The sequence below is a fragment of the Dioscorea cayenensis genome, chromosome 11 (genome assembly GCF_009730915.1).
Source record: "Dioscorea cayenensis subsp. rotundata cultivar TDr96_F1 chromosome 11, TDr96_F1_v2_PseudoChromosome.rev07_lg8_w22 25.fasta, whole genome shotgun sequence".
In the NCBI taxonomy this organism is placed as follows: Eukaryota; Viridiplantae; Streptophyta; class Magnoliopsida; order Dioscoreales; family Dioscoreaceae; genus Dioscorea; species Dioscorea cayenensis.
This window is the reverse complement of record NC_052481.1, coordinates 21,184,170-21,197,617: the sequence shown is the minus strand read 5'-3', so window position 1 is coordinate 21,197,617 and position 13,448 is coordinate 21,184,170. Positions and strand designations below refer to the sequence as shown.

Here is a 13,448-nt window from a genome sequence, read left to right as displayed (position 1 = left end):
TATTTGAGAAACAAAATTGTGCAAAGGAATTCATAAGGAGCACCATCCATTCAAAATTGACACAAAGTAGTTCGTTCTTCATGGCGTTACCAGGTCAGATGACGCTTCTTGTTATCAGCTTTGTATCATCGGCCCTGTATAGCAATATATCATGGATTTGTGGACACAGTTTACAAGTTTACAGAGAATACGCAGGCAATAAGTATCCCGCAAACACAGCAGCATGAAGAAAATTTGGGAGCATTCTGCTTTGACACTCTGGCAAAAGATCAAGTTCAAATGACAAGCGATAGTGTAATATTTTGAGCATAAAAATAAGCCAGCAATACATATCATACAAACAACAGTGCAATCAAGAAAATTTGGAAGCATTCTGCTTTGACACTATCTGGCAAAAGATCAATATCAAAATGAGAATTGACAATAATATTTCAAGCATAAGATTGCTTTGTTTTCACGCCTCATCATTTATAATATAATTGACAGACAGAAACAGAGATGAAAATATTTCAAGCTTAAGCAGAGTAGGTAGGTTTGGGTCAATGTAACATCGGTACAACCAGTGGCACCATCTTTCAAAATGCAATATAACAGAATTATTGCAAGAACATGAAAAGAAAGTGTGACCTCCATGATTATATACAGAAGTTACAGAGGGGTCATTAACAGAAGACCTAATTGGAACTGGCTCAACTTGAGGAAACCAACTAATCACTTACTGCCCAACGAATTTGTCGATGCTCGTAACCAACGTACTTTCTGGCACAGCCCCAATAATGGTATCTTTCTTCTCGCCGCTCTTGAAGATCATGACAGTGGGTATGCTCCGAATTCCATATTTGGTTGCTATGTCTGGGTTCTCATCGGTGTTGATCTTATAGCATTTCAGTTTACCCTCGTAAGCTTTTGACAGTTTCCCGATGGTTGGAATAAGCATACGGCAGGGTCCACACCATGGAGCCCAAAACTCAACAAGCACAGGGCCTTCAGACTTTAAAACAAGTGACTCCCATGTGGCATTTGTCACATCTGGAACTGCATGAAGAAACATTGATATGCATCGAGAAAGTAAATGTGATGTAATACTGAACAAATACCAAGCTTAAAAGTAGACAAGAAAGCTAGTTTTCCAATTTTTCAAGGAACCATCACAGAAATATCAATAAGAAGACTGCAAGGAGCTACAGTTTTATAATATAGGATCTTGCGCCAAGGAAAAGAATGAAAGCAATGCCAAATAAGCAGCTATATAAAATATATTATGAGACGTGGACATTAAGAGAAGTCATCAGACATGGTTAAATGAATTTCGTGTACAAATAGATACAGTTAGTTAATAAGAAACTTTAATTGACCATTCAAAATATAATAAGTTTCGCAAAATAAAGCTATTTAGAGTAATAAACTTGATTAACTACTTAATCAGAAAAAAAAAGTATAAGGGAACTATTTTAGGATGAAAAACAAATATTTTTCGCACATTTGATGCATTGGTTATAGATAATTTCAATTTAGGATCACCGAAAGTGCAAGCTTCTCAGTATCACCGAAAGTGCAAGCTTCTCAGTAATGCAACACATGTTAGCAAACCCTCAAAAGCATATAGATTATCAAGAACCACAAACTCATCAGCAACGAATGGAATCCATGAAGATCCCTGGTAACCAGCTTCAAAGAGAATGTCCAAGGCGTGGTGGCAGTGGGTGTCTAATAGAATGAGCCCCCAAAAAGGAGAAAAAAAAAAAAATATTCCAATCCAGACCACACAAATATCCATGGAAAGCATATAAAGTAAATTTCTAGGTGTAAGCAACATTTTCACTAATGAGACCTTGACAACAATCCATTCATCTATTTTGACCTAGCTGCACTATGTGGTATTCCTAGGAACAGAATCAGAGTCAGCAATGACCAAGGAAGTACAAAGATGAAATAACAATTATAAAATGTGAAGAAATACGTGCATGATGGATGTAATAGATATGCTCCAACCATGCTGACATCCTTGGTAAGGGACTAGATCTCAAATTAACAAATGCACCGCCATATTCAAAAAGAAACGTAGAATTATTGATAGGAAGTCAACTATTGACAGTAATATATTTAAATAGTTGGACTTAGCTGTACTTTCTTGATAATGACAAGAAAGTACAAAGATGAACACGTCAAAAGTTTCCAGAGATACTTCCACCATAGCATATAAAAGATAATTTTTGTCTATTAACAACTATGCTGACATCCTGAGTGAGGGACTTGCGCTATTCAAATAAAAATTCTACCAACATATTAGAAAGGAAGATAGATTTGTCACAGTGTAGCCTATCAACTGTTTCACACTAATCAATACATCTAGTTTAACTTGGTTGCACTGCATAGTCTACATGCTACACCTAGCGACAAAACCAGAGTTAAAAATGGTCAAGAAAGTATAAAGATGAACCAGCAAAAACTAAAAATGTAAATAGATGCTTCCCTGATAAATATAAGAGATACTTCCCCTTTCAAAAACTCAGCAAACATCCTTGGCAACAGACTTGGTGTTTCAAATCAAGAAATACGAGAATATGTTAAAATAAATAATAGAATCGACCATATTAGCCAATGAATGACATCAATTATGCCTCTCATCTGCTGAAATTATCTCCAGAAAAAAATATAATAATTCAATACCAGGAAATTTACTTTACAAAGTAACTCAAAATGTACATGACAATAGAGTCAGCACAATATTCATTCCCACAGTCAAACAGATTACCACACATTCACCGGTTTGCCTAAACACATCTACTAATACTTCCCCAACTTGAGAATAGGCTTATCTAGTCTGGGCAGCACAAGGATAAGGCTCAGAACTGAGATGTGCAAGACCAGATATCTAGCTTCTACATGCCTATGGCTTAGCAATACCATTAGTATTAAAGGAATGATCTTGTTTCAACCTCAATAAAATCCAGAAACAAACGAAGCAGAGGTGCAGTTAGTTGTGCTCAAGCGAAGGTTATACCGATGTAGGAAATTCCTCTTTTCCCGGTTCACAAGATACGTCACACACAGCTGAGGTAAGACAAAAAATCAAAACAACAAACAAGGTATATGGCATAGTGTTCATACAATGTGATTCAAGTAAAGAAGCAAAAATTTAAAAATCCAATCAGATTTAGAGAAAGATGAAAAAATAATCAAAGAAAAGCCCCTCAAAATCACAGATCTACTAGCAAATACAAATAACAGAAAGAAAAAAAAATTTCGACTTGCAAGAATTAATCAAAGGGATTGAACACCAAAAACTCAACCATACCAAATTCCACATCAAAACCCACGAAAAAATGGGTGAAAAAAGCGAAAACTCAAGAAAATCATTCAATACCTTCGATGGCAGTCTCCTGGGCTTCACAAACCACTGAACCACGACGACCAACTCTCCGGCTCACTGCCGCTGCCAAAAAAACCGAGGGCGGACGTCTTGAAACCCTCAATCCAGTGAACGTCGGCAAAATCCTCGAACTCCGGACATCGAGAGCGGCCGAGACTGGGGAAAAAAAGCGGCGCGTGGCGAAGAAGAGATGGTGCTGAGAGAACGACAGTGAGGAGCGGGAAGTGATTGGAGGATGGCGGCCGCCATTGCACAGCGAGAGAGATTGATCGATCGAGAGATTTGGGAATTCTAAGCGAACATGCGAAGAGAGAAGGCTCAATGATGGAGCTCGAGAGAGCGAGAGAAAACGAGAAGATGATGCGAGAGTGGATAGAGAACACCCATTTTGCTTGTGATATGGGTTTATATGGGCCTACGGCCCACATTCGTCATTAGGTTATTGGGCCTTCTTTTCATAATTATGGGCCTTATTAAAAAATCATTAAATTATTATTATTTTTTTACATGCCACACCCGAGCATAAGGAAATTACTTGCTCTTCAATTAATTAAACAAGTCGTAGAATGTCCACAGTTGGAAACAATACGGTGATAAAAAGAGACACATACAAATAGATTCAACAATTTAGATAAAAGTACTATGTATCATATGTTTCACTGTTTTACTATTTATAAAACACAATGTCACTATTTAGTGGAGTGAATAACCATTGAATTGAAATACAACTGTTTATTATGAATGTTCATAGCTTTTGAATTTGTGATTGTTTATTAATGATGCGACATATGTATATATATATATCCCTATTTTTGTTGAAATCATTGAAATAACTAAAGCAATAAAATACTTGTATGTTAAGTGCGATTTGTCCAGACAAATTTTAACTTTATAACAAATCTCACATGATTAATATTTTTTATTTTTTCTTAAATATTTTAAAAAGCTTTTATTTATCATAGAAAGTATAAAAATATAGGATCTTATAACTGCTTTATAATCTCTCATCCCATATGGTTTCAGTAGTTCTAAAAATAATTAATATATTCTCAACACTCACGTAAGATTCATGCGATAATAAACTCTGGTACATCATAGCAAATGGGTGTTTCACTATTAAAACTTTTTACATTTTCATGAATCAAGGTGGTAAGATCTGTTTGACAATCGAATTCTCACCTTAGAAAATCGAGCAGTTAAATGAAGCAATTGGTTGCCAACTATTATATGTGTACTTTGCCATGCAGAGATCGAATCAACAGATCATCCTTTCCTTCAGTGCCCTTTCGTTGATTGCATATAGAGTTATTTTTCTCATACTTTTAGACTTCCTACCCCCCTGACTCTTTGAAGGGATTGTGGAGCCTCATGGAGACCTTGGCTTTCCTCAACCCTTAAAGGATATTAGGGATCTGATAGCTAGGGCCATCATTTGGAACATTTGGTTGAAATGGAATGCACACATATTTTAAGATTATTTTTCTTCGTTCGCATCCATCATTTTTAAAGTCATTCTTATGCTGCTTTCATGTATTGGTGCAACTCTAAAAGCTATGATGGTGAAATTGGAGGACTCAATTGCCACAACCAAAGGCACCCTTGAGTTCCTAAGGAACCATATAAAGGTGAGCGACGATTCTAAAAGAGCTTCTAGATAGAGGGTGGTGCAACTCGCCCAATCGATGCTTTCCTTGTTCTCTTTTGGCCTTTTTGTTTTTTATTCTTGTTGGTTTTAGTTGTTGTACCATGTTTGCTTTTTCCCATTTTTTAATGGCCTTTTTGTTTGTACTCTTTAAATCCACTCATAATGAGTTTCTTTTCAGTCTTTTTTGTTGGTTTTAGTTGTTGTCAGTTTGTATTTTTGGTTTCCTTTTCATTTAATTTATCATGATTTATCCATTTTTTTTAAATTAGTTATGATATGTATATAAATTATTCTCACAAAATTATTTGTAAATTTTTCCTAAATTTCCTATTTCAACAATTATTATAATTTTTCTTAAAAGCTTCAATTTTTTTAAAATAAAAAAATTGTTTTTTTAACACTAAAATGTATGGGCCGGATCGGTACAGCCCAGAATCAGCAACGTGCCATCCGATCTCTCTAGAAAACAAGTGACCTCTCATCAGCCGTAAACTGAAAACACGGACGGCCAGGATCATCCCAACAGTAGAAGCTCTCCCATTGGCCAGGCACTCAAGAGGTCGATCTCCTATTGGTCCACGTCATCACTGATGACATGTCCCCTGGTTTGCAAATGGGGTTGAATCCCCGTTTCGTCGCCAAACTTGCTATAAATTACGATCAAACCATCTCTCTCTTCGTCACCATTTTAGAATTTAGAAACCTAAACCTCTTAGTGCGCGCTCAAGAGAAGAAGAAGGCTAGAGAGAGATCTTAGATCCATTTGGAGGAGCTCCGGTTGAGGATCGATGGAGCGATCGGCGAGGAATCGTAGCGCCGTGGTTGTTCTTGGGCTTTTGCTTGCTGGTGAGCTTTTTTTACTGGTTATACATTGTGTGGTTTTGTGAATGTTGTGGATCTGATCTTGTTTGTAGGGTTTGATCCTTTGGATCTGTGTTTTTTATTTTTATTTTGTTTTGATCTTTGTTCTTTTTGTTTTGCTTCATTTTAAGTTTTGAAATTATTTGATCGGTTTTGCTTGAAACTTGGTGTTCTTGTATGGATCCAGGAACTCATTGTGCTTTTGAGCATTGTTTAACTTTGATAGCTTTAGTGCGAGAACCTGTCTTAGATTGCTTTGATGTGTGATCAAGAGCGAAAGCTTTTCTTAGATTGTTTTGAGTACCTGTGTTTTAGATTTATTTTATTTTTGGTTTTGATCTTGTTTGTATATTAGCTTATCGTTTGGATCCTGGTGAAATCTATTGATGTTTTATTGAATATATTGTTTAATTTGTTCAGAAGTTGATAAAATTTGTCATTTTTTTTTCATTTTGCTTGAAATTCAAATTCGTTTGAACTCAACGTATGCAACATGACCTTAATTGGCTATCTAATTGCTATGAATTGACTACCGAGTGATTTGTTTACGTCAATATATTGTTATGGATATGATTTGGTCCCTATGTTGCATACTTTGGACGTTATAACGTGACGGATGACAGTAGACTACAAAATAAATCATAATATTTCATAATTACTTTTTGTTTGGCACTAAGCAATATGCTTGTTGTGGGTCGATTATTTTAGCATTTTCTGCCCTCTTGAGTCAGCTATGGTATTGAACATTTTATAGAATCAAAGATGTTCTTATGCTGAATATTTCTGTGGCAGGATGTCTGTTTGCATTCTCAATTGCGAAAGAAGAAGCCACTAAGTTGGGCACGGTTATTGGAATTGATCTTGGGACAACTTATTCATGTGTTGGTGTGTATAAGAATGGTCATGTTGAGATCATAGCCAATGACCAAGGTAACCGCATCACCCCATCTTGGGTGGCTTTCACGGATAGTGAAAGATTGATTGGTGAAGCTGCAAAGAATCAGGCAGCTGTGAACCCTGAAAGGACAGTTTTTGATGTCAAGAGACTCATTGGAAGAAAGTAAGTGAATGTTTGTTTGGTCAGCCAGACATAAGTCAACCTACTTGCATGATGGCCTTGATCTGATAACAGTTCATTCTTTGATTTTACAGGTTTGAAGACAAGGAGGTGCAACGGGACATGAAGCTTGTCCCATACAAGATTGTGAACAAGGATGGTAAACCTTACATCCAAGTGAAGATTAAGGATGGGGAGACCAAGGTCTTCAGCCCTGAGGAAATCAGTGCTATGATTTTAACCAAAATGAAAGAGACTGCTGAAGCTTTCCTTGGAAAGAAAATCAAGGATGCCGTTGTTACTGTACCAGGTAAGTGGACACCATTCCTTATTTGTTTGTCTACCGTAGAAGTGTCATGTGGGTTTTTTTCCTGGTAAAAATAACATCCATTTTGTCTTAATTGTTTCAGCATACTTTAATGATGCTCAGAGACAGGCAACCAAGGATGCTGGCATTATTTCTGGTTTGAATGTGGCCAGGATCATTAATGAGCCAACAGCCGCTGCCATTGCTTATGGTCTTGATAAGAAGGGTGGCGAGAAGAACATCCTTGTCTTTGATCTTGGTGGTGGTACTTTTGATGTCAGTATCTTGACAATCGATAATGGTGTTTTTGAGGTCCTTGCCACCAATGGTGATACTCATCTTGGAGGTATAAGCTTATGCCTTAGTATTTCCTTTATAGAACCATTTAGTTTTCAAACCAAGTGTATGATTAATGGATACATTATACATACAGTTCAGACCACTTGCTTTATCCGATCCATAGCTCACCGATGGTAGGAATTGTGATGTGATACCATTGCTAATTTTTTGCACATTAAATTTTGAAGCCCAAGTTAGATTAAAAGAACAGTTATGTTGGAGTATTTGATAAAAATAATACATGCAGTCTAAATAATTCATTTAAGCTGCGTTTACTTCTTGACACACAAATATTATAGATATCTATGGCCTTTTATACTTGGTGGATGTAATTTGTATGGTTTAGTTGTGGCCAAGGACTAACTAGTTGTTGATCTGCAGGAGAGGATTTTGACCAGAGAATCATGGAGTACTTCATCAAATTGATCAAGAAGAAGCATGGTAAGGACATCAGCAAGGACAACAGAGCTCTTGGCAAGTTGAGGAGGGAGAGTGAACGTGCCAAGAGAGCTTTGAGCAATCAACACCAGGTCCGCGTCGAGATTGAGTCTCTCTATGATGGCATGGATTTCTCTGAGCCTCTGACCCGTGCTCGGTTTGAAGAATTGAACAATGACCTCTTCAGGAAGACAATGGGGCCTGTGAAGAAGGCCATGGAAGACGCCGGTCTGGAAAAACATCAGATTGATGAGATTGTCCTTGTTGGTGGTAGTACTAGGATTCCTAAGGTTCAACAGCTTCTGAAGGATTACTTCGAAGGCAAAGAGCCCAACAAGGGAGTCAACCCAGATGAGGCTGTTGCTTATGGTGCAGCTGTGCAAGGAAGCATTCTCAGTGGAGAAGGTGGTGAAGAGACCAAAGGTAAAAAGATCAGTCGACCATCTTTATACACACCAGAAGCTTGATAACCTTGACCTCTGCTAATATGTCAATATTTTATACGCAGATATCCTCCTGTTGGATGTTGCACCCCTTACTCTTGGAATTGAAACTGTTGGTGGAGTAATGACCAAGTTGATTCCGAGGAACACTGTCATCCCAACCAAGAAGTCCCAAGTCTTCACCACTTACCAGGATCAACAGACCACCGTCTCCATTCAGGTATACATCTCCACATTATTCTCACTGAAACCGTATGCCGTTGTGTTGAGACTGAAGTTAATGATCATCACTTGTTCTTCAGGTCTTTGAAGGCGAAAGAAGTCTCACAAAGGATTGCAGAATGCTCGGCAAGTTTGATCTTTCTGGAATTCCTCCAGCACCAAGGTTTGCCTCCATTACTTAATTGCTACTGAATTATTCTTTGATTTCTGTGGTATCTGTCCATGAATGAAGGAAATAGCATAAGCTCTTGAACTCTTGGTTGAACAGGGGCACTCCACAGATTGAAGTCACATTTGAGGTTGATGCTAATGGTATCCTGAATGTTAAGGCAGAAGACAAAGGCACAGGGAAGTCTGAAAAGATCACCATCACCAATGACAAAGGTCGTCTGAGCCAAGAAGAGATTGATCGCATGGTTCGTGAGGCCGAAGAGTTTGCAGAGGAAGACAAGAAGGTGAAGGAGAAGATCGATGCCCGAAACCAACTCGAGACTTACGTATACAACATGAAGAACACAATCAATGACAAGGACAAGCTTGCTGATAAACTCGAGAGTGAGGAGAAGGACAAGGTTGATGCTGCATTGAAGGAGGCACTTGAGTGGTTAGACGATAACCAGAATGCGGAAAAGGAGGATTATGATGAGAAGTTGAAGGAGGTGGAGGCTGTGTGCAACCCAATTATCTCTGCAGTTTATCAGAGATCTGGTGGTGCTCCAGGAGGTGCTTCAGAGGAGGAGGAAGATGACTCCCATGATGAGCTTTAGATGGTTTTTTATGGCTTCATTTTTCTTTCATCTGTTTTGATCCTTGGTAGAGGATTAAAGATGCCGGCATTACTTAGTTGTTTAGGAACTGTGTAACTTTTTTGTAACACTGATGATATATGGGAACATAAAGCTATGCAACCCAATTTCCCTTTGGCTGGACTTCATTGATTTTGTCTTCCAAGAAAGACTGGTTTGCCGGTTTTAAGAATGTTATTATATTAGATATCTAATTTTTTTTCTCCTTTAAATTTCTTATTTTTGTTTTTTCTTAAACGAATATATATGTCTATTATTGTCAAACCTTTTCCCTGTGTTTTCTTAAGTTCCAAAATAAATTACTAAGTAATACAAATTAGAATTAGATGAAGCATGCTTTCAATCATCTTAGTATGAATGCTTTGTTATAAAATACTAAAAGCCTCGGCTTCTCATATACAAAGGAAAAGAAATTGGTGCGTAGTTTCAATGAAACTAGAAGTAAAACAATCAAATTTGTGTTCATTCAATTAGGAGAGCTCATAAACACCCACGACGATCCTAAGAGGTCACCCGGAGTATTGCCATCTTTGTCTTTCAAGTTAAGATTCGCATTGTGCTCAACAAGCAGCTTCGCTATGGCTTCGCGCTCACAGAGAACAGCATAATGCAATGGAGTTTGGCCTTCATGATCCTGCACCACCAAAAGAACATCAAGTTATGCCGAATTAAGAGTTCATAGGTTTTGTTTTTACCATTAGCTTAAAATATATATCATAGATCACGATAATGAGATCAACACAACCAGGATAACAAGGAAAATGGTCAAGAGTATAGAATTTATCTTTTACCTCCGCATTTACATCTGCATTCTTATGAAGAAGAATCTCTACCACATCAAAATGGCCACGATCGACAGCCCAATGAAGAGGAGTCCGTTCTTCACTGTCTGAAATACACGAGCAGAAACAGAAAGGAAAAAGAACTCAATAATAGCCTCACCTTAGAGAACTTGCTTAAAACAAAAGCATGTTATTTCCTTTCATTCAATATTATGACAAGCTTGAGAAATTGAGGAAAAGGTAGGTAAGACCGGAAGAGTTATCTGTTTTGACCCATTCCAGACTAAGTCTCATAGCTTCTCTTATGTTCATGCATGGGACTATTTAGTTCATTCATCTGTACTTAGTTCATTCATCTGTACACAATGCTAAACTTAATCAGAATCAAGGTTGGGTATCATTTGGAGCTTCTGATTAATTTCACATGGTACACCATCGAATAGGGGTCGCCAAACTAATAACATCTTAAATTTTATTCCAATCTACTAAAGGGAATCAAGCTCTGCAACACTAAATTTGTTAAACTCCAAACACTTACCTGCAGAGCGTGAGATATATGCTTCATCATCAGTGTACAAGGTTTTCAAAAGATTTTACAAGCATGCTAACTAAAAAGAGTTTTTGTAACGTAACTGGTCTAAGGAAAAAAATAATAGAGAATTGTTTCAGGATCATTTGATTGATTCTAATATGGGTGTATCAGATTGCTAAATTAGTTCTAAATAGTATAAGCCATTGGTAAAAATAAATTGTAAGAGATGGGAAAAAGATACAAACCCCTCAAATTTATTGAAAACTCCATTCTCAATGCAGGAAAGCAAGTCTTCCATTTTTCCTTCCCTAGCAGAAACATGAATAGCATCTAACTTTCTGCAAATTAGCCAAAAAGAAAAGCATCAATGAGATGAATTAATAGATTCATGACATCAATCCATAACCTTCAATCATTAAGAAAATAAGCGCAACGACAAAATGTTCACATTAAATAATTGCGAGAGCATCAATTTATCAGAACAGAAAGCGTCCCAGAAGGCATATATCTTTATAACATATCAATGGCATCCTTGCCCTTCTCAATAATTTTACGCTACTTTTAGTATATGGTAGCAGTAAAGAATGATAAGAACTAAATCTGTAATACAACTCAAAGTCCCAAACAAATGAAGGGCACACAGCATTTGATCTGGTCCCTATTCAATTAGTAGAATAATCATATCAGATGCAGCATCAATGAACTGTCAATGAGTGATTAGCCTAAGGGCATAATCCAGTTTCAAAAACCAATTCAAAGGTCAATCAACTTTGAAGATCCAATTCAAAGGTTAACAAAACAACATGAAACATCAAAATGCAACAATTATAACTCACAAACTTAAGTACTCATTCAGTCTATGTGCACCATTATCTAATTTTATCAATTTTAAACACATTGTGAATCCTCGCAATTCATTTCCTTAATCAAACAATTTAGCATCAAAGAAAACCAAGTCCAGATCAATTTTAGGAAAAAATACAGAGTATACTGCCAGTAATCTATGCAGGGAGAAGATTGCACAGCAAGAGCAACAGAAAGTAATTCAAAGAGAGATTGCACAGATGCAATTTCATAACCAAAACTGGTTGCAACCATAAAAGGGAAACAACAATGGAACCATAAATCAAATCATTCATGCAGTTCAAATTTCCTAACAGGTAGAAACAGAGAAACTACAGACTTCCGGAAAATGACATATTCCTATGTTCAAACAATAGCATAGGTACAGCAAAACACACCACATCCTACCTACAGAAGAACAATAATCAAAATAATACATCTCAATCATCACAAAAACCCTAAACCGTGCAAAATTATGATAGAATTGGGCCAGAACTAATTAAGTATCCAAATACTAAATAGACAAGATAGACATGTAAAGCACTATTGAGTCACAGATAGATAGAACATTCACAAATGAAAGGGCATGAAGAAACTTACAAATCATTATCAAACCTCTTCCTCATAAATAAAAGCTGCTAAAAAAACCGGGCCCATATGTCCTTTATCAGAGCTAGACGCAGAACCAACAGCACCCTCGTCTCTATCCTTCTATTACCATAAAACACAACCCAGCAAAAAGACATTTTCAAAAAAACTGTAGAAAAATCACAAGCAAGACAAATGAGAAAAAGAATTGGATAAACCAACTCACTGAACTAGAATTGCCAGCCCAATTAGGGATACAGCTCTGTGACAAGCATAATATATTTCTGCATAGCTTCTTCTGGAGGCATATCACCCAATTTCTGCCATGCATTCCTTGTACATGTCACCAAAGATTTATATTTTCTATCACAATAATGCTAGATAACAAAACAACAACAAACACATTGACTTCAAATATTACAAAATCACTTCCAATAAACACACAATTGCTATTGATCTCAATGTCAAAGGATCAAGTTTCTAGTTTTCCTCTTCCAAACATATCATAATGCTAAATGCATTAGTAAAAGAATGAAAGTAAAGAATTTAAAAGGAAAATTTAAGAGACGGACCATTTGGCGCGTGCTGTCATCTTGATCGCAGAGGGCTGCGGCGTTGTACAAGGCCCTTCAATGGCGACCTTATAGAGCCCATAGAGCTGCAACTGCAACTCATTCGAGACTTTGGAGGCCATCCGGTCAGCGGCGGCAGCGGCCACAAAGGTCGTGGCGGCGCTGAACGCCTCATCAAGCTCTGTGCTCTCAATCCCCTCCCAATCATCATCACCATCACTCTCTCCTCTCAAAGACGCCTCCTTTACCGACACCCCTGCATCTTCCTCCAAAACCCTAGGCTTGGCAACCTCAGAAGCGCCGGAGGTCGGTTGTACAGATTGGTCGGCGGCTCCAGTGAGGCGATCTTCGTTCAAAGACACGACGACGGAGATTAGCTTAGCGACGATGAATGAGAGAATGACACCGAAGAAGACGGCCTGGCCGAGCTCCATCCAGTCTCCCATGGCGACCGAGAAAGAGAGAGAGAGCTTGAACTAGTTGGGATCGAAACCCTAGGGAGGATCAATGGATGAAGATTGGATTTGGGGGGGCGTTGGCGTGGGACAACGAGGCCCTCGTTTTGCGAGGATGGAATTCCAATGCGAAGACGAAGACGTACCAAAGCAAAGCGCTTTTATAGGAAAAGCAAAGACGATGA

At 37.7% G+C, this 13,448-nt stretch overlaps 2 protein-coding genes and 1 pseudogene across 2 annotated transcripts; 1 reads left to right on the top strand and 2 right to left on the bottom strand.

Annotated features, from left to right (window-relative positions):
• Positions 1-429: 429 nt before the first annotated feature.
• On the bottom strand, positions 430-3,741 carry LOC120272296 (thioredoxin-like). The gene is given in 3 exon segments (XM_039279093.1): positions 430-1,035; positions 3,368-3,542; positions 3,545-3,741. Coding segments are annotated over 3 exon segments (573 nt in total). The 5' UTR covers positions 3,623-3,741; the 3' UTR covers positions 430-715.
• A 1,954-nt stretch (positions 3,742-5,695) lies between these two features.
• On the top strand, positions 5,696-9,627 carry LOC120272294 (luminal-binding protein 5). Its single transcript, XM_039279092.1, has 8 exons — positions 5,696-5,864; positions 6,672-6,939; positions 7,032-7,246; positions 7,347-7,589; positions 7,964-8,443; positions 8,529-8,683; positions 8,766-8,848; positions 8,954-9,627. Exons 1-8 carry the CDS (start codon positions 5,807-5,809, stop codon positions 9,450-9,452), a joined length of 2,001 nt encoding a protein of 666 aa, XP_039135026.1. The 5' UTR covers positions 5,696-5,806; the 3' UTR covers positions 9,453-9,627.
• LOC120272295 lies at positions 9,487-13,419 on the bottom strand (annotated as a pseudogene).
• Positions 13,420-13,448: the final 29 nt, after the last annotated feature.

Bases quoted from the DNA above. Each gene is read 5' to 3' on its own strand.
- LOC120272294 (XM_039279092.1), top strand. From the start codon at position 5,807: ATGGAGCGATCGGCGAGGAATCGTAGCGCCGTGGTTGTTCTTGGGCTT. The intron at 7,247-7,346 runs GTAAGTGGACAC...TAATTGTTTCAG, and splicing joins TGCCGTTGTTACTGTACCAG to CATACTTTAATGATGCTCAG. The intron at 8,684-8,765 runs GTATACATCTCC...CTTGTTCTTCAG, and splicing joins AGACCACCGTCTCCATTCAG to GTCTTTGAAGGCGAAAGAAG.